This window comes from Pogoniulus pusillus, chromosome 20 (assembly GCF_015220805.1).
Source record: "Pogoniulus pusillus isolate bPogPus1 chromosome 20, bPogPus1.pri, whole genome shotgun sequence".
Classification (NCBI taxonomy): Eukaryota; Metazoa; Chordata; class Aves; order Piciformes; family Lybiidae; genus Pogoniulus; species Pogoniulus pusillus.
Window position 1 is genome coordinate 18,641,310 of NC_087283.1, and position 21,520 is coordinate 18,662,829.

At 40.7% G+C, this 21,520-nt stretch overlaps 2 protein-coding genes across 2 annotated transcripts in view; both read left to right on the forward strand.

Moving 5' to 3' along the window:
- LPCAT2 (lysophosphatidylcholine acyltransferase 2) overlaps window positions 1-20,646 on the forward strand; it is a 32,887-nt gene extending 12,241 nt beyond the window's left edge. The window contains exons 6-14 of the mRNA XM_064160403.1: window positions 855-913; window positions 2,164-2,198; window positions 4,169-4,223; window positions 7,055-7,137; window positions 7,633-7,758; window positions 8,931-9,084; window positions 17,054-17,152; window positions 18,659-18,800; window positions 19,073-20,646. Coding sequence (XP_064016473.1) covers window positions 855-913; window positions 2,164-2,198; window positions 4,169-4,223; window positions 7,055-7,137; window positions 7,633-7,758; window positions 8,931-9,084; window positions 17,054-17,152; window positions 18,659-18,800; window positions 19,073-19,317 — 998 coding nt within the window. The 3' untranslated portion in view covers window positions 19,318-20,646. The remainder of the gene's footprint in view (window positions 1-854; window positions 914-2,163; window positions 2,199-4,168; window positions 4,224-7,054; window positions 7,138-7,632; window positions 7,759-8,930; window positions 9,085-17,053; window positions 17,153-18,658; window positions 18,801-19,072) is intronic.
- On the forward strand, window positions 10,380-12,165 carry CAPNS2 (calpain small subunit 2). The gene has a single exon (XM_064160406.1). It carries the CDS (start codon window positions 10,494-10,496, stop codon window positions 11,238-11,240), a length of 747 nt encoding a protein of 248 aa, XP_064016476.1. The 5' UTR covers window positions 10,380-10,493; the 3' UTR covers window positions 11,241-12,165.
- Window positions 20,647-21,520: the final 874 nt, after the last annotated feature.

Below are 21,520 nucleotides of genomic sequence, written 5' to 3' on the forward strand. Positions count from 1 at the left end.
TTACTTTTCTGATTCCAAGTACTCTGTAGGATGCAAACTAGCTAGGATATGTATGGTTAGTTGATTGAAGATTTTCTGGGCACAGTTTTAATCTACTTTGCCTACCCAGTTTCCCTTGACTGTGACTATTATGAGTTGAACTGCCAAAATACATGCTTCTTATGATGTTCTGTTAGCTCAATTTAAATTAATGCATTTAAATTCTTTTTAAAATTCTTGCATTTTGCCATGCAAGACTTAACAACTAATTTATGAAAGCTCTTAGTGCTTAGTTAGGCAGGCCAATAGATCATTTTTATCACAGAAAGGTACTTCATAGCATAACTTATCGCCTGATTGTTGTGTTGCACTTCAGTTAAAGCCAGGTTTCACCTTTCTTACTGTTGTTCAGTGTCTTGGCTAACAAAGTTACAAAACAAGTTCTATATGCTTAGGTTCTTACCCCTTAGGAAGGTAATCAGAACAGAGAAGACTTCAGGAAACACTCAACAGCCTTGTGAGCATTTAATCCTTTGAAATGAGTGCCAATAAATGGAGAGATAATACACAGAAAATGAGTTTGAATAGTCCAGGAATCTTAGACAGCTTCCTCCTTGAAATGGAAACTAACCCTCAGCTGTCCTGACATCTTTCTAGTTGCATTACTGATTTAATAATTAAAAAAAAAAAAAACAGTTCCCCCCACCAGAAAACATCCAAAAAACAAAGCAGAGAGACTGCAACAGTAAGAACACTTCCCATTCTTCTCAGCTTTTTAGAAATTTCTCTTTCCACATACCATGTTTTATGTTAATCACTTTAAGTTCCCATCTGCTGTATAAGCCTTAACCATCAAATCTAACCTATGGTTGCAGGTGCATTTGTTCCACGAGTCCCTGTACAGCCTGTGTTGCTCCGATACCCCAACAAGCTGGTAAGCAGAGCCTTCATCTGTCACTGACTGCTAATACAAAACTCTGAACCTCACTTAAATACTACCTACAAAAAATATTCTGAATTGTCACTGAACAATCTGTTGTCCTGAGCTTTAGCACTGGAGAACTGTCGGAAGCAGCCAGGCTTCCCCAGTGTCACCAAGTTGCTGTTCTGACTGTGCAAACCTACTGCTGAGCTTCTTAGCTATAGTTAAGTAAGAAAGTATTGCAGCGGAAGTCAGAAACTTCCTGCAAAGCCACAGAGTCTGTACTTTGAAGTCTAAAATGCACAGAACTTCCCTATTAGTCATCATTTTTTATTTAAGCTCAGAGTACTCTTGCTGCTTGCAAAGTTTCTGAACTAAAGCAAAGCTGAGCCATATAACACCTCTAACACCCTTCCATCAGGCAGCCTGGGAGGCCTTCTTTGCAGACAGGTCTTTTTTGCAGTTCTCCCTTATTTTCCCATGTATAGTTTACACTTTCTGCCAAGTACAGACATACGGCTCTGCTCCACTGATAGGTGAAATGCTGGGACAAGAGTCTAGCAATTTGATAACTTGTTCTTCTTTAACAACCTAATTATCCAGGAAATCCAGAAAAGTGCAAACTTTTCATTCCTGATGGTTTTTAATATGAAAAATAAGTGATTGTTGGTATTTACAAAGATTCCTTTGTAAAATCCTTTTATAGATTGATGTCAAAACTGAAGTGAACCACTAAAGAGGACTGGTATTGCATCTCACTGACTGATGAGATTTAAGGCCCTGCAATATACATGGTCAAATTTGTATATAAGTAGTAACAAACATAGAATAAGGCATGGCAGGGAAAGCAAAGCAAAACAAGGATGGTAGATTACCTATGCAGAAATGTCCTTAAAAAATAAATGAAACATATTTATGAGAGCACCTTTCTGAATGTACTGGGGAAGTCCTTTGATAAATACTTAGCAGATCATGTTTTTCCTCCTTCTGTTGTTTGAACCAGAATGAATGAATTTAAATATCTAAGTACATATATTAGATTTTATTCCAAATAGTTGATATTTTCAGAAGTCTGCCATGCTTATTTCCAACTTCAAAAGTCAAGTCATCTGAGTCACCTTGACACTGTGATTTTATTTTCACGGCAGGACTACGAGAAGATCATCTGCTTTTACTAAGCTCATGCATGTTTCATATTGTAACTTATCTGCTCTCTTTCATCTGGTTCTGTCATACATTTCTGTGTTTTATTTTTTCCTTAGGATACTGTGACCTGGACATGGCAGGGCTACTCACTGTAAGTTTCTTCATCCTTCTGAAAATTACACATAGAATTTTTTCCCCTGTTGCTCAAGAATCTGCCAAACAGATTTAGCTAAGCCAAGACACATGTTCTCCTATGTCTGTTTTTATGAGGGGGAAATACTTGAGGATAATGCTGTCATGCATTATCCTGAATGGCTAAGGAAAGGGATTTCAAATGAGGAAGCATTATTGCCACTGTTTTGTTTCATTTTCTCCAATACTTTGCATTTTAAACTAGAGCAAAAGAAGATTTGAAATTCTTTTTCTTTGGGAAAATCAAAATCCAGATGTGTTTACAGTTTCCTGCATAGCAGGAACCTTTAAACACGGTAGGAAAGTTCAGACAAGAAAAAACACTTTTTTTTAAAAAAAATTCCTCTGGTTATTCATTCCTCCTCCTCACTTGAAGTTGTGTGAGAGTAAGTGAAGAAGTCAGGCAAAACAAGGATTAATTTTCCCTATCTTTTTCCATTCAAGCATCCAGGATCCTCCTTTCGTTGTTTATTTTGTGTGACCCAATGGAAGCAGCTGTTTTGAGATCCCAGTGAAAACCCCATATATGTAATATCTGACACTGAAGTAACAAAAATCATTTTGATAAACCAGTTATGCAATGGATCTGTGTTTTATTTCTCAATGCAGGTGGCTTTCTAATATGATAAAATATCACAGTGTTAAAAAACCTTTGCAGCAGCACTGAAAGCATGGCTGAAAAATAGTTTTCACCCTGTAAATATTCTTCAAAACATGTATTTGTAAAAAGAATATACCACATTTTCATGTGGAACATGTAGGGCATCTTAGTACAGTAGTACTGATTCACCAAGTGACTAAAATCTTTAAGACAACTAATTCTGAAATACGTTGCAAGTAGTGGAACAGACCATGAGCACCTCTTAAGCCATCATGAGTTAATCCTAGCACCTGCACACTTAGAGAATGGACATTATCAAAGCCAACCTAGATTTAAGCACCTCACCTGCCCAAGATGTTTTTGCTATTAATGCTGTAACAGTTACCAGCATACTGAGAGTAATGAATATTGCCGTTTCAGTTGCACACTAAAGATTTCTCCTATGAAGGAGCAAGACTGAAAAGGAGCTATGTCTTCAATTATGAGAGATGGTGAGGGCATAGGTGCAGAAAGATGTTAAATCAGAGGTACTCCTGTGGAGGGAAGGCAGCTACCCGTTCACTGAAAATGAGAAAGTGCTCTAAGCCTGGTGGTTGGAAGATGAAGGCTCAAAACCTGCAAGAATGTGAAAGGAACAGTTTGACAAAATCATGGGAAGAGAAAGGATGGATGGGATAGAACCTAGAGATTCCTAACAAAAGTAATGGAACCAGAAGAACATCCTCCATGCAAACCTGCTGATTACAAAATGCAGAACTGCCACATTCTTTGCTGGATGTTGTGGCCAGGATGGTGCATTACCAGTCTCCTCCTCTGAAACCTCCTGCCCCAAGTTCTGCTTTCACTCAGTACTTCTTTCTTACTGCTGTGCCTTACTGGGAGCAATCCCTAATGTTACTTCTTAGAAAATGAAGCATTAAGAGTGGATCCCTACAGAAAGTAGGAAGGCTCCTTTTAGCTAGTCTCCTGCTTTTTCATTTTCTCGATTTTATTTTGCCCAAACCAAGAAGCGAATAAAGATTGCTTGATGGTTTTCTACTTTAAATCAAGGAAATTATAATAAAGAGCAAACAAATACAGTGAAGAGAACAAGTCAGAAGTGGAAGTAATTATCCTTTATCTTCTTTTGCAGTTTCTTTTTCCCCCCTACCTGTGGATACTAACATTTGTAATTTTTTCTATAAGCACTGAAGGTCTCACGTATATTTAAAAATCTCACCCAATATTGGCTGTGTTTTTGCCAATGCTTTGAAAAGTAACACCTACTGCTGTACAAACACTTTGGGTTTAAGTAAATAAAAAGTCTTTTTCTTCCTCTTTGCTTGCAGAAAAGAGTTGTGCATAATGACACTCTGTCAGCTCTTCACAAGAGTAGAAGTTGAGGTAAGAATTAGAAATATCTTTGTACCTAGATTCAGCAATCAGGGAATTTCTACTTTAATATAAATGCCACTGTTAGTCTCTGTTGATGAAGAGTAAACAAACGTCTCAGAAACAAGAACAGATTCATGGCAATATATTTAATTTGTTGTCCGTATCTATGTAGCACCTAATCTGATGAACTCCTAAAAGAAAGCTGTCAGAAATGCCTTACTTTTTAAAGCACTGTAAAATCATTGATATCACTACATGCATTTTACAGATGTCAAAAATAAGAATTATAATATATTCCTTTAAAGGTAACTTCCCAGCCCCTCATTTTCCTGCTTACATCAGAAGATCCTTGCCTTCCTAACCATCTTCCCAGACTGAACTCTAAAAGGTTTCTGCAACTGAGAGTTTAAGAACCAGTACTTATAGTGAACCTCACATAATGAAAGGGGTGACTTGATCATTAAAATCAGCTGCATACTACGAAGACAGATGAATGACAACTAAAACGTTCACTATTCATAGCAGCAGTACTTACACTCTAACTGCTCCCTCTCAATGTCAACATTCAAAACAGAATGAAGAGACAGATAACTGTGCTGTAGTTCACATTCTTTACTAGACTACAAGGGATTGTGAGCATCGTTTGGTTTAGGGACCTAGGAAATGGGAGAAATCCACAAAGCCTTTGCAAAGTTGTGCCAAATTTGGTGAATACAAGCAGTGCTGCTAGTACAAACAATCAGCAGTATGATCTTGTTGTGAAGCAACAAAATTCATTTTAAGGGAACACCACATTTATAGGTGGTGTACTGAAGAGCTACATGCTATGGTTTTGTACAGGATCTATGTAATATATATACATGGGAATAAGAAATACTTAATGTAGCCTCTCAAAGAAAACGGTGTAGTTTTCCTCTGCTTCACAACAGACCTCCAACTTGCCTGATAGAAAACTATTTCCATGCTCCAAAAGATGAAACGTGGGAAATTGTGCAGCTTTCAAAGCAGTCTGCATCCTGAAAGCAGAGTTTCGTAGCAATGATGCAAAAGTCCTTTCATTCCTTAAAAGAGAAGGGACAATTTGCCTGGGGAAGGAGGGGAGCAGACAAGTCTGTTGCTGTCCCATACAGTAAGCAAATAGCTCTGTACTCCCATTGGTCCTAAGGTGCCTCTGCTTGTTGTGCATGAACAATTCCTTACAGGACTACAATCTGACAGGGAAGCTATTCTTAGTAGTCTTTACCAGGTAACAGTTGAGTGTGTATGAGAGCATGCATGCCACCTCAAGATACCAGGGAACCAAATTCATCATCCCCAGGGGTGGGGTTTGGCAGACTGGTTTTATTCCTAATTCTAGGTGGGGTTTTTGACAGGGATGGAAGCATGTTTAACCTGATAAATTTAGGTTACCATCTGAGTAGGGCTTCAGCCCCAAATGATGTAATGACCACTTTCAAGACCAAGACCCATGTCTGCATAGATAAAACTTGTTTGTTTTGACTTATCTCACCTAGTGATGACACAGTTCTCTTTGTCTATACAGTGTGCCTGTGTTTCCTTGATTTAAGAATTGACTTCTGACAGAGATTTGTAATAAGCAGGGGCAGATGTCAGGCCTTGAACAGAACTAGCAACTGCTTACAGAAGGCATGAAATCTCAAACCTTCCTGTGAGCAGCTGGACCTTTGCTGTCCTTCAGTGGAGAAAGCTTTTAGCTATAAACAGAGAAATGTTATGGCTATTTGACAGATAACTGATTTCATAAACACACTGGTTTTAATTGTGAGAAGGCAGCATTCCTTACAAACATACATAGAAAGGCTGTTCAGGAGAGACTGCATCTAATGGGACAGATGCCACTGTATTAATGCATTGGCAGCAACTCCAGTAGAACTGAAAAAAACATATTGACACATAACTAACAACTCTGTCTTGCAGTGAACCATAACCAACACTTTAAACTTACTATAGAATTACTGTATTCTAGAATTCAAGGGCAGAATTGCAGGGTGGAGAATATCAGAACTCAGATAAATTACAACTATGACTGAGAAAAGTAAACCCTGTAGACCGAAGTCAAAAGAACAAAATGCCTCATCCACACACACTACTTTGGAAACAAATAGGTGCTGATTCATACCATATTAGGTAATTCATCACTGGTGTATCTTTAGTGTAATGCTACTTCAGGTTCTTCTCTTGAATAACTCTTCAACAGTGAATGTATTGGCACTTAGATATCTGGAGTGTTTTCTAGGTCTGGGAAGAGAGTGGGTTGGTTCGTTGGGGATTTTTACTCTCTGCTTGGTGTTCCAGAGTTTTACAGTATTTCTATCTGATCAGTGCTCTACATACAACTCTCAACTAGGAGTCCTTAACATTTTTTTTCATGGAGGAAAAGCTCACAGGAAGCTTCTCAGTCACATGTTGACAGGTGCAATTACCAGGTAGGAGGTGGGACTGCAGTAGTAGTGTACTCACACTAGTCTGGTATATAACATCACTTATAAAGGAGTGCACAGACTCACTTTCTTACCAGTGTATCATTTAACTTTCGAACTAAGTATGCATTTATTACACTTTCCTTCTCTGGAGGGGTGATTTTTCATATTGAAGTAGCTTTGACAAATCTTACACAGACAGTTTTGGACTAAATGTCATTTGCGTGGCTGGGGCAGAAGAGCCAGTGGTTTCCGAGGTGGTTGAGCCCTCTAGCGTCCATTTCTTTCATTGCATGGCTGTGGGGTTTTTTTCTCCTGTTCCAAAACAATCTTAGTAACATAGACAATTTCTTGTTAAAGTGATGACTGTTAAGTGATTAGAAAATTCATCTCTTTCAGTTCCTTCCTGTACATGTTCCTACTGAAGAAGAAAAGAATGATCCCATTCTTTTTGCCAACAGAGTCCGTCAAACCATGGCAACGTATGTACTCAATTATGAATAGAATCTCTGAGAACCCTTCTCCTTATATCCCAGCCATAAAGTACAATTTAGTCAAATCTCAGAACCTGTATATAGGAATTGTCCTAGATTTTCACTAAAAGGTGTTAAATTCCTATACTAAAACACTCTGATTGCTTTTACATGGAACATAAAGAAGGGAACATAGCATGTTCAATTCAAGGAAAGCTGGAATAAATATTATGACACTGCCCTAATGTAGTTTCACTTCATAGCTTCACAAAGTGGTACAGAAGTGTCCTTTGTTATTCCATCTTCCCCAATTCTTCTTGAGTAAAAAGGAAGACAGTGATACTAAAATTATCATAGCTGAAAGTGGCAAGTCTAGACACTAGAGAGTGTTTAAACTGGTACCATATCATAGCTTCCTACCAGAGAAGTTCCCCCAGAAAGGAAACAGTCAACTAAAAGTAATTTTAATGTAAGAACTTGATTTTTTCTTTTTTCTTGTTTCAGTGCTTTGAATGTGCCAGTCACTGATCACACTTTTGAAGACTGCAGACTGATGATTTCAGCAGGACAGCTGACTTTACCCATGGAAGCTGGGCTCGTGGAGTTCACCAAAATTAGCAAGAAGCTCAAGTAAGGAAGTTTAGCTGTTGGTTACTATCCCTGCAGTGCTGCAGGTGTTGATGGCCATCTACGATGGCCAGGATAAATGACCTGACAATTGACATAGCTGTGCATAACAGTGTATTTATGGATCCCACTTAAACACATAAACTACATGGAAATGAGAGATGAGGAAAATCCCAGTTTGAACTAATTCCAAGTAATTCTGGGGGGCAGTGTCATAAGAGGAAAAATGCAAAATGATTGATCTCAGGCTAATAAACCCTGTGTGACATCTGACAAAGTAAGAGACTCAAATCTTGGCAAATAGCTTCAACATGTAATAGAGATGCAGCAAAAGTTCTGCATGTATTGAAGGTTCCTCTAGGCAACGTTTAGCATGATTTGGATTAAGGGTTGAGTAACATAGTAATAGATGTTTGGCTCTGAGGAGTGTGAACTCTAAAATTGCAGCCAATTAGGCAAAGGGCCTCACTCAGGCACCCTGGCACTCAAAATCTGTGTTGAAATTCGATATTTATGTTCTTTCAAGCTTGTTTCATCAGATTGAGTCAAAACAGGGCCATTTTATCTTCATAAGAATCCCTCCTTCAGCTCTTTGGCAGGCCAGCTTCACTGAACACAAACACCTGCTGACTGTAAATGACCTGGTCCCAAAGCTACTGAATCAACTTGCCTTCCTGTCCCATGATAAGCTGGGCAGTTATCTCACACCTGGCAATCCTAGTTATTCTTACTGAGGTGCAGTGCTCTGTGTTGTAGAGAGAGCAGCTAGTGGTCAGGCTGTTGCAATACCAGTGTTTAGATGGAGAGTTAGCTGAGACCTATTCCCTTCCATTTAGGAAATACTCATCTTGGAGAACATAATGCTGCATCTGATGTTATGGTAATGAAAAACTCTCTGCTAGACTAACTGCTCAGATTATTCTAGGTTTGGGAAGTGACTCTAAGGAAATTTGATATACCTAAGCATAGTACTGCCTGCTTTTAATATTAATAACTGCCATTAATTGATTATTTAATATAAAATATCAGCTTGGGAGTGCAGCATTTCTAATGCTGTACACACGTGCTCTGCTTGGCTATTTTTTGTCTTTGAACACTGCAGTAACTCCTACTGCAATTCCACCTGTCCAAGATCTGCTGTTTAGAAATATCTCCTCCCCTTGTTGTTCACATAGCCTGAAATGGAACCATGTCAGAGAGCAGCTGGATACTTTTGCTGCTATTGCAAGTGCTTCCAAAGGGGGAAGAATTGGAATTGAGGAGTTTGCAGAGTACTTGAAGCTGCCTATTTCAGATGTCCTTAAAGAGTTGTTTCTGCTCTTTGACAGGGTAAGTAGCTGCTAAAGGACTTGTTGACAACATTTTGTTAAAAATCACATCCCAAGAGGGTATTTGAGTAGTTTTGTCCCCCTTAGTAAATGCTTCTTAATTAGCAACTCCTGCAGACAGAATGGTTTCGATGGAAAAAGTTTGGTCAGTTTGTAGCTTGTGAAATGACAGCCATTTCTTGCACCAAGCTGCTGCACCACTATCAGATGATACTCTTCATGCTGACGATGGCTGAATATTTCTTTCTGCATATGTACATCCTGACAGCTTAATTAACTGATGTAGTTTTAAGTAGGTAACTTAAGGCAGATTGAAGCTGACTAGAATGTATGTTCCTGCTGTGTTTGTGAAGGGTGTTATTAGACACTGCAAGGACTCCTCTTGCCGACCTCCAGCCACACAGGAGGCTGTGTGTTAATCTCATCAGTTAGTCTTTCCCACATAGTCAGTGGTGATCTCTCCTATTTCATGCTTCTCACTGAAGATGATAAAAATTTCTGTATAGTTGTGCCCTTCTGACTATACCAAAAGCAGCAGTGACTAGAGCATAGCATAAGTTTCATCTTGCTTCTAGTATGTGCTACAGTGCAAGCAGCATGTTGTACTACAAGGGCTTCTGGACTCTGTTTCTTATCGTAGCAGCTCTCCCAGCATCATTCTTCCTGACCACACTAGCTTTAGCAGTACACCTGCCCTTGGGAGGTCATTGCAGTACATAATGCTGTCTCAGGATTTTTCCAGTTAAAAGATTTTACAAGCTCTAAAATCAAGAAGAATAAAGGTATTAATTGCTGACTGCACTGAAGCTCCAGCTAGGTACCTTTCATTCTCGCCTCCCTGCCTTGAGGCATTGGCTCCTATGAACACACAGTATGAGTCCTGAAGCACAGCACATACGTATGGTGTGGCAAATAGAATAATTAAGGCAATCTTTTGATTTGTTGTGCTTTATCTGGCACAACAATGCCAGTGACCAGAATTAGCAAGGCATAAAAGTGTGCAAGAACAGACAAAACTTTAGTAAGCTTTTGCTGCGTTTGTCTCTGAGGAACAGTCACACTGATGTGGCAGAGCTGTTTTCAAATTGCTTCCAGTAGGAGCACAGGTATTTTCAGACTTCTGCTCTGTGGCTTTCAGCCTCATCACTGTTGTTTTTTATTAAAAAAGATTCCTCAAATCACACAAAGCCAACTATGCAGAGAAGAAAATAAGAAACAGAGGTGTGTCTACAACTGACAGAAACTACTGACACCTGAGCAAACTCTGGCAGCTGCAGACATGCACAGACAGGTAAAGTTTGAGCAAGCAGAGCAGTTGTCTTTTGCCCACACCCAGCTCAGACACAACACAGCTCCCCAGAGTTACAGACGTGCTGGATCTCTGTGTAACTCCCTTTGCAAACCTTCACCATGTTCCTCGCTAAAGCTTTGCTGAGTGGAGCAACTGGTAGCAGTCATGGAGCGAGCCTTGCACGTGGCCTTGGAGGCCTCCTAACAGGAGGTGGACATGGAGGGAATATTGGAGGACTTGTTGGAGGTCTTGTCAACCTGATAAGTGAAGCAGCAGCTCAGTATAATCCAGAGCCACCTCCACCTCCTCGCAACCATTTCACAAACGTGGAAGCTTACGAGAGTGAAGAGGTCAGACAGTTTCGTCGCCTTTTTGCTCAGCTGGCTGGAGATGATATGGAAGTGTCTGCCTCAGAGCTAAGGGACATCCTTAACAAAGTTATTTCCAGACATCATGACCTGAAGACAGATGGCTTCAGCTTAGACACATGCCGTAGCATGGTAGCTGTCATGGACAGTGATACAAGTGGCAAGCTGGGCTTTGAAGAGTTCAAGTACCTGTGGAACAACATCAAGAAGTGGCAGTGTGTATACAAGCAGTATGATGCCCATCAGTCGGGCACTGTTGGGAGAGCTCAGCTGCCGGGTGCCTTGAAGGCTGCAGGGTTCCATCTGAACGAGCAGCTCTGCCAGGTAATCGTGCGCAGATACGCCAACGAGGATGGCAGCATGGATTTCAACAGCTTCATTAGCTGCCTGGTGCGACTGGACAGCATGTTCCGGGCTTTCAAGTCCCTGGACCAAGATGGAAGTGGACAGGTCAAAATGACCATGGAAGATTGGCTGCAGCTGACCATGTATTCATGAAGGCACAGCAGAGAAGCAGCTTCATCTGGAGCATATGCATACAGAACTGTAGCTTTTCCCTTATTCTAGGGCAGATATAGCTAGCAGTAGATAGCTCAGCTTAAAAATGTGGTGATTCCTCTTGTGCATGCATTAACCTGCTTTTGTGAAGGGTTTGGGTCAAGTGGACAGCTGCATAAGTGTATTTCAGAGAATTTTCTAGACCCTGAAGTGAGGAAATATGCTGAAGGATCAAAGTTTAGTTATTTCTTCATGTAAACAGACTTTTACCTGAATATAACTAGGATATAAAAGGCTCCTAAGCTTGGTGTTGATGTTACTGTTCAGATTTGTCAGCACTCCCTAAAGAGGAATAAAACTCCCTTTGCCTGAAGGCAGTCACTAGTAAAGAGAGTTGTGCAGTTATTTCTAACAAGGAGAAAAACAAGAGAGTTGCAATAACTGTAATGATCAATTAATTTACATAACTATATTTAATTTTCCTGCCTACTTTTGCTTTTTCATGCTTGTCTGCTGAAGCAAAACCTAAGTAGTAGTCTCAGGTCTACCTGCTGGCCAGAACAAAATTGGAAGACTTATATAAGGCTACTTTTGCAACCTTTTGCTCCTTCATACAATTCTATTAAGCAGTTTTTTTCTCTTCAAGCCTTGCTATAGCTATAATGTCAACTACTGAAAATACTACATTATACTTAGAGATGCCTGCTGCAATAATGCAGTCACACAGCAGCCAGCCAGCCAAAATCAACCTCTGGCTAGCCTAGGTAAATTTTATCAGGGTGCAACATCATACTCAAGCTAGTGGGAACTGAGGCAGTTCTAAGGTGTCAACTTTTGAGTAAAAGCTCAAAGAGTAACAGTAATTGTCAAAGAAACACTTCTTTGCGTGAAGGATTACACAGTTGGTGAAAACAGCTCTTACACTGCAACACGGTGGATTTCTCAGCAGTGCTCTGCTGTTTTAAAAGAACATCGTCTAGGGTGTATGCTACCTGCCTGGAATGTGAGAGGATGAGTTGAGGAGGGAAGCTTTACACTACGGGCTCTCTCTCCAGAGATAGTACCAGTCCAGGTGCCCCTCCCAAAGGAGACATCAGTGACTAATTTGAGAAATACCACGCAATACCTGCAGGGCATCTGAATGCTAATGGTGCATTCTGGGTTGGGTTTGTTTACTAAAGTTCCCTCACTTTGATTTCTAAATCTTGCAGTTAGTTAGCACTTGGCAAACAGTATGAAACTGATGAAATCTCCTCCCTTGTATACATGCAGAAGCCTTTTCCTTGCAGCTTAGGAAAAAATGACTTCGAGATTTTGCCCAGGCTTTTTTCCCATTTGCACTTCGATGCCAAGCTGGGTCACAGAATCATTAAAAATCTTTGTGTTGGCCAGAACTGTGATGAAAGAGGTCAGTTCCTCCCTAATGGCATTCATACCCCTCCCTCTTCTTCAGTAGAGATGCACACAGTTATCCATCCACAGTGGCCTTTGGTCTCTGAGTAACAGCAAGGTGAGCAAAAGGGACAGTGTGACACCTCCAAGTGAGCACCATCCTACCAGGTTTGCTTCAGAATTTCCCTTTCTGACATGTTAGAACTTGCTTGTATCAACAGATGGTGAAAAATTTGGAGTTCCAGCAGTAGCCTGGATATGAACACAAGAGGTGAATCTGCACTTCCTCCCCAGATGGCCCCATTGTAACTTCCCTGTAGTGGCCCTGTAAGTGATTCAGCGTTTACTTAGCTAAACGCGAATGACTGGTGCACACACATACAACACTTGGGTTTTCCCACTACATTACCAAGTGAGAAAAAAACTTTTGAGGTACTTGAAACTTCATTGATTGCACCTGTTTTGCAGTCTTTGTGCAGTTTTAAACGGGGACTGCTTACAACAATGCAAACTTTGTCTCCAAAGTGTAAGATTTACTGTATTATACTAAAAAAACAAACCAACAACAACAGCAAAACCCTTGTTACCATGGCAGTAGTAGTAAAACTGTAGTGGAACCAGTAGCAGAAAATTAGTTTCCATAAAGAAAACAAGGGTTGTTGAGATTTGTGTTATTTTATAAATACAAGTGCCTAAATATTGATATTCTAATAGAAAGACTGTTGCAGGTGAAGTGCTTGTTTGTAGTGGAGCTATGCAGGCACTGAAGGTTTTTCTGCTTTTAATTTAACTCCTAGCTCTTCTTCCAGGCAACAACACTGCCATTTCCCCTTAACCAAAATGCCAGAGCATCTGGAAGTTAGCCAGCGTCCTAGGGTTTAGTAGAGCCAGTCACAACATGATCTTGCAAGTACAGTAACTTTATTTCCCACTCAAATGGTTGGCATTGTGTGTTTCAGATTGCTCTCCGTTTAGATTACTATCTTTGCTTTTGTAATGAAAGTACCACGACTCTTACTAGCTCTTGTCATTATCCCATATGCAGCCACAGCTGTGTTAACTTCTGAAATAAGTTGTTTTTAATGAGACTATTTTATTTAAAGTTTACTTCCCAATTCTCTTCCTGTGATACATGTTCTCAACTTGAAAAATAAATTTTAAAATATATTCTAATCATATCAAAGAATCTTTTGCTAAGAACAGTCTGTGAAGCTGTCCAAAACCAATATTCTGTGGAATTCTGAGCAATTATTATCTACACTCTAGCTTCAGCTGTTTGAAGCTTAGGTTTATAATAATACATTTATCTCTGTTATGAGAACTATCATGGAGCCAAAATATTTAAAGTCAATCTCTACAGCACAGTCAGAGTAGAGATGAGATTTGTAAATAAAACAGCATTTATGAGAATACTTTGTCCTTTTCTAATAATTAAAACCTGGCAAGTTTAACACACATGGTTCATACCTTTGCTAAAGCATCTCCCTAAAATTCACAGTTTTTTAAAGGACAAGACCTTCAAAGGTTGTGTATCTTCAAAAGAGATTGGTTAAGATCATCAATATGAAGAAAATAACAGTTGTGTGTGGAGAGTCCTGAACTGGATTTGAAGGCTAAAAAAGTCTTAACCTAGCAGTATAGCTTAGCAAAGACATGTTAGTACTGAACATGTTATTACACATTACTGTGTTAATCAAGTAACAGAAATCCCATTTTCATAGAACCCAAGATTTTCAGAGCACTCAGCAGAGTATCTTTATCATACTCCAGTCACAACTTCATATCCCACTATTCCCGAGCAGAAGACCAAGAACAGAAAGGTTACAACTGGTGTGCTCAGGTGTCCAGAAGAGGGTAGGAGAGTCGGAAACAGAATCTAGATCTGGATGTCCACTCCAGACTTACCCAGAAGACCACCCCTCTCTCACTTGGCTGAAGAAGTTTTGTGCAGCTCTGAGATCTAGAGAGTCCACTTCTTAAAAATCTTTCTCCTTCTATTTGCTTTTAACATGTTTGTGATGAATGCCCTTATTCTGAACGTTCCAAACCAGGAGCTACTACTCATCCCTACTATGCTTTCATTAACTACCATGTCCCATCACCTCATGCATCTTCTGTGGCTTTTCCCAAAGCTCTCAAGAAACTTTCAGTGTGGTCACAGGAGCACTGTTAACTGAAGCATGTATTTCAGCAGGCATCTGCCCTTTCCCCTGTCTGCAAACACATAGCACAACTGACATAGAATTCATCACCGATCCCATCAAAGTGAGCTGCACATGTTTTGTTGGTGTAGCTTTGTAGTTAACAGATGGAAATGTTCCTTCAGAAGTAGAACTATCAGAGAGGCTGTTACAGTAAATTCATTGCACTTTTGGTTAAAAGGTAGAAGACTGTAGTGGCTTCACAACAGTAGGGCAATGCATTTGCTTCAAAGCCAGGCTAAAGGTAGACCATGTGGATTTACTGCATCATCAGATGGGATCCATCCTAGGGTGATGAGAGAGCTGGCAGATGAGCTCACCAAGCTACTCCCCATCATTTATCAAGTCATGGCTTACTGGAGAGGTCCCTAAGACTGGAAACTGGCCAACGTGGTGCTCATCCACAGGAAGGGTCGGAAGGAGGACCTGGGAAATTACAGGCCTGTCAGCCTGACCTCAGCACCATGCAAGATTATGGAATTTCCTGAATGCAATCACAGGGCACCTACAGGATGGCCAAGGGGTCAGACCCAGGCAGCATAGATTCAGAAGGGGCAGGTCCTGCTTGACCAACCTGATCTCTTTTTATGACCAGGTCACCTATCTGGTGGAGGTGGAGAAGGCTGTGGATTTATCTACCTGGACTTCAGCAAGGCTTCTGACACTGTTTGCCATGGCAAACTCCTGGCCAAGATGGCAGCCCATGGCTTGGAAAGGGGCACTCTGTGCTGGATTAAGAACTGGCTGGATGGTCGGGCCCAGAGAGTGGTGGTGAATGGTGCCACATCCAGTTGACAGCCATTCACTAGTGGTGTCCCCCAAGGATCAGTGCTGGGCCCAGTCCTGTTTAACATCTTTACAGATGCACTGGACAAGAGGATTGAGCTCACCATCAATAAGTGCAGACAACACCAAGTTGGGAGCATGTGTTTATCTGTTAGAGGGTAGGGGGGCCCTATAGAGGGACCTGGACAGGCTGCAAAGATGGGTGCAGTCCAACACCAGGAATTTTAACACATCCAAGTGCCAGGTTCTGCACTTTGGCCACAACAACCCCATGCAGCACTACAGGCTGGGGACGGAGTGGCTGGAGAGCAGCCAGTCAGAGAGGGGCTTGTGGGTACTGGTTGACAGCTGACTGAAAATGAGCCAGCAGGGTGCCCAGGTGGCCAAGAAGGCCAATGGCATCCTGGCCTGTATCAGGAACAGTGTGGCCAGCAGGCTCAGGGAACTCATTCTGCCCCTCTACTCAGCATTGGTTAGGCCACACCTTGAATCTTGTGTCCAGTTCTGGCCCCTCAATTTAAGAAAGATGTTGAAATACTTGAACGTGTCCAGAGAAGGGCACAAAGGCTGGAGCACAGCCCTATGAGGAGAGGCTGAAGTTGCTGGGCTTGTTCAGCCTGGAGGAGAGGAGGCTCAGGGGAGACCTGAAAGGAGGTTGTATCCAGGCAGGGGTTGGTCTCTTCTCCTAGACAATCAGTGACAGAACAAGAGGACACAGTCTCAAACTGTGCCAGGGCAGGTTTAAGCTGGAGGTTAGGAAGAAGTTCTTCACAGCACGAGTGATTAGCATTGGAATGGGCTGCCCAAGGAGCTGGTGGCATCACTATCCCTGGAGGTGCTTAAGAGTAGGTTGGATGAGGCACTTAGTGCAATGGTTTAGTTAATTATAAGGTATTAGGTTGGACTCGATGATCTCAAAGGTCTTTTCCAACCTGGTTAACTCTGTAATCAGGCTGTACTTTTCTGGCATATATTTTATTGCTGAAAGTTCCTGGGAAGAATTAACTCAGCAACAGCCTCACTGGCAGCCTATTTATTCTAGGATGTTGCCTTGGTCTCTGAACTTTAGCAAATGCCAGTGCTACATATACTGTCACAGTTACCTTAAACACTTGTATTTCAGTTCTTGTTAGAAGCTTCTCAGAGGCCATGTGCTACAAAAACACTTGTAAGCTGTTTTAAGTCTTTTTTGGTTGGGTTTTTATAGGATAGAAATTGATACCAAATTTCCAGTTATTGAAAATCCCTGTATTGCTACTTCAGCCCTAGCATTACAGGCATTAAATGAGCTGTTTCTCTGTTTTCCAAGATGAAGGAATATCTGTAGTGCTGTAAACTCTCTTAGTGTATGTTGTATAGTTGTATAGTATATTTATACTACAGCTTTCAAAGTGATTTGTAACACTAACTCCTGCTATGTGCTTTTGGTAACAGAATGGAGATGGCACCATTGACTTCAGGGAATATGTCATTGGTTTGTCTATTCTTTGTAACCCAGCCAACACAGAAGAGACTATTCAGATGGCATTTAAGGTAAGTTCAATTTAGTGTAAATCTACAAACCTGACAAATGAAGACTGACTGTAAATCTGTTAGCTTTAAAATCATAAGTTCATAGCTTCAATCTGTTATGCAAATGTGAGCAATACTCCTAAACTAATTGACATTTAGAGAGTGAGTGGGAGGGGGGAAATTGCAGACATCAGCTTCATAGATAAAGCTTCCCAAAGCCATGTGAAGGCACTAATGAATATGTAACTTGGCAGGCTAACTCCAAAAAAGATTCAGCAGCACTTGCAGGTTTTTTGCCTGAGGTTTTTCCTGCAGTGATTCTTCAGTGTCCTAAGTAGACAATAGATGGAGCAATATCTCCTTGAGGCTTAAGCATTCAGTAGGAGAAAGGTGTGTTGGGGGGGAGTGTGGCAGAAATCAAGAACAGCTATTCAGGATTGGCACATCCAAAACTGGGCTACATCTAAGATCTTCCGTTGGCTTTTCTTATGGTGTCCTGATAGTACATTTAAGGAGCAGGAGGTCCTTTCAGATCTCAGGCACAAGCAGGCAGCATCTGATCAGGGATGCTCAAGTTGTGACTCCTAAATAGGAAAATGCTTAGGTGATTTCTTTTTCAGTAGATTTTGATACACATTCAGTTATTTTAGCCACTGATCTGTACTTATGAACCACACTGAACAACATACTGAGATATGGTCACGTTCACCTTAAATTGGATAGTTTTCAGTCCTGATGCATACTTGGGAAGTACCAGAATTTTTACAGCAATCCATGACATCCACTGGCTGCTCTACAGATAAGCACTGTAGCTGTTGGGAGTGATTTGTGCTTTTTCAGGGATGTTCTATCACTACAGATTCCTATGAAGAAACAAGCCTAGCAGCTACTGTGGCTGTTTCTTTGTTTTGTTTTCTAGGCTATACTTTTTGGTATTTTAAGAGTTGCTCTGATTAGAACAGGAGCAATTTGTTTTAATTTCCAGTTTCAGCAGGAAATTACTTTGTCCAGCTGGTAAAAGCCTGCTTCCATCTAAAATGCAACTAGTGTTTTCCTTTTGCTATGTGGTTTTGTGCCACTGCATGTACTTTTCCTGGCTATGGGAAAGTTTGTCTGTAGCAAGTAGTTCAGAATTATGCCAGCCATCTCAGGGGGCTGATTCAGAGCAGATGCTGATTGTCACTGTACTAGGAAGGATAGGAAGATCAGGGTACATCTACAGCCTGCATTCAAGTCACTGAAATCCCTTGTTAATTCCAGTAGTTCCTTAGTGAGTGACAGATGACTTGTACTAAAACTTAAGATAAGGCCTTCTGCAACCAGGTCTAGTGGAGAGGTGTCCCCGCCCATGGCAGGAGGATTGGAGTAGATGACCTCTAAGGTCCCTTCCAACCTAAGCCATTCTGTGATTCTTCAGATCCCAAGCACTGATTGCACGTCACCTCTTGAATGCCACAAACCTAACATGCACAAAGGTTCATAGGTAAACTACCATTCAATTATTTCTACCTATAATGTCTTTTCCAGCTCTTTGACATGGATGAGGATGGCACTATAACAGAAGATGAGTTTGCTGCTATCATTCAGTCAGCTCTAGGGGTGCCTGAGCTTGATGTTTCTGTGCTCTTTAAAGAAATAGATGCAGATGAGACTGGGAAGCTGTCCTATGGTAAGTTACACCCTTCTGTAACAAAGAACACTCTGATAGTCACATTGACAGTGAGTTTCCTGCCTTTTTTTCTCCCTGAAATTATCTGGTGGTTGTAATACTCTGTGTTTCTGGAGAAAACATTTGAAGCACAGACCTTGATACTTTGGTGATATGCCTGAGATTCTTCAGAGGAAAGTAACTGGAGATCAACTTCAGTTAAAAGGAGCAGGCACTGAATTTTCCTTGGATTTTGTTGCAGCACTACAGTATCTTTGTTTTACATTTTTCAGATGAGTTCAAGAACTTTGCACTCAAGCATCCAGAATATGCCAAGTTATTTACTACATACTTAGAGCTACAAAGATACCAGTCGGATATGTTGGAGGAGGATGACACAGAGTCACCTGAAGTCAAACACAGTCCAGTTAGGAGTACAATCCTGGTCTCAGAAACAACACCAATCACAGGAAATAAAGTCTGTCCTGAAGGTAGTGAAGAGGATAACTCAAGTACCTCTGACAAAAAGGATGACTGAGTTAAAGAATTCATCTATTGAATTCTGCCTATTAATAAGCACAATTGATATAGAGGTGGAAGTTACAATTGAAGGGAAAAAAATGTTTTATTTTACTTTTATTTCAGGAGGATTTATTCCTGTTTGAGTGTAAGGGGAAAAACTGTAACTATCGGGTGTCAGCATCACAGTACTGGGAATGTTGCTCACTATCTTCCAACTTTGTGCTCCCACAAAACTAATAGGTGTGCTAAGAGGGATAGGAGGCTCCAGCACTGCAGTGACCTCTCAGGATGAAGACTGAGGAGTCTGCATGTGTAAAACCAAGTGGAGATTTTGGTGCTGCTCAATTCCTCTATATTCCCAATGTGTCTTAAGGGAAGAGTGGTGCCAAAGTATTTTTATTTGCAGTATCCCTTTCTCAAGTTTCTGAGACACAAATGAGTTACAAAAAGCTAAAAGCTGAAGCTGGTGTTTGCATTTAATTGTCCTTAGATTTCCCGTAACTACTTGTGCACTATAAAGCCTAAGCTTCTAAACAAGATGTGCTGATTGACTGATGTTAACAGCAGCAGCTTTAGGCTTAGAGGCTAGTTAGAGATGGAAATGGCTGCACTTCTAACAGCAAAAACCTAATGAGAAGTTCAAGACAGCAGCTCAGAGTCTACAAGAAAACACAGACAAGACGACCCAGGAATAAATGCACTATTTCAAAACAAGCAGAATGCTGTTTACAGTAGCCACTGCAGGAGGAACATTTCAAAATTCAGCATATTTTTATTCTAGTAACTATCAACACAGGGACGTGACCTTACTCTGCAAAACTTAGCGAGGCAAATATGCTGTCCAGCCATAGGTCTAGTAGTCAGTATCTCTGTAAAGTTGTCTCCTAGAAGCTGTGTGTGCACTACTGTGCCATTACTCAATGTGTTCTTAGGGTATGACTCAAAACCAAGCTCTTTCTAGTCAATGATTTGAGTATGCTTTGCCTCAGTCCCCTCTAGTGCACTGGAAATTGGGCTTTTACCTTTTTCTATCCTTTATCTGAATGCACTTTATACAGTATTTAAAATACATAGATATTTATGCAGATACTTGGGGGGGGGGGGGGATTTGGAAAGAGTGGAGGGATAGAATATTTTCAAATTAAAAATGAGATGAGCAAAGTCTAGAATGTCTAATACCAAAAAGAACCAATTTGCAGCAGGTGTGAAATGATAACCTCTACCTCCAAGTTGCTGCTTGCACTGTCTGGCTGCAAGCTCATTGCCACGTTTAACCTTTCTGTGTTTATAATTGTGCCTATCTTGATGTTTCATGTGCTTAAAATAAATCTATATTTTTAAAAGACTTACCTTGACTGGCTAAATTTTTGTAGTACAGTGGGAAGGGAATTGGGTCCAACTTAATGGACTGGGAAGATTTCTGGAATACCACTCATCAACATATTTTACCTTGATAAACACAAGGCAACCTGAAACTGGCACTTTCAGTTCTGAGTGTGCCATTTTTCTTTATGGTAAGGCTAGAAAAGTTAAGACAGGGCTGACACTTCCAGAGAGTTACTTCTGTTGCTGGCCTCAGCAAGAGGGGCTGATACAAAGATTTGCAGGCATATGGAGAGGTACCTCTGTTTTCTGATGGAAAATAAGGCATTGCTATTTATAAGTAAAATGAATGACCCCATTGCTATTTATAGGTAAAATGAATGACCCCAGCAACAGTTGAGAAGTGACACACAGTGAGTGTGTTTGTGTGGTATAAACATTAGGATGGGGTTTTCTTTCAAGGAGAAGCAGACATTACCCAAACCCACATGTACAGTTGGCTGTGATAATTCCTTGACAAGGACATTTGACCTACATTAACCAAAGTCCTCCACTTTTCAACCACCAGTAATCTTCTCAAAGATAACTTCTAAATAAAAGTAATTAAAAGATGGGAGGGCTGATATGACAAAGACAACCACCTCAAGGTGTCTTGGAATGCCAAGGATACCTTACACATGCTCTTGTTGAATCCAGCCACATCCAACAACTGGAGCACTGTGCTGCCCGAGAGTGTAGCATGCTTAGGACTAGTGGCTTTATAAAAACCTGCAAGTCACACAGGCACTTTAAGGCTAAAGAAAAAAAGTCTGTGTATACAAATGTACATATCCCAATAGCATAAGGAGGAAAGGCCACAAACGGTTTTGGTATGTAGCAGTGATTTCAGCTACACT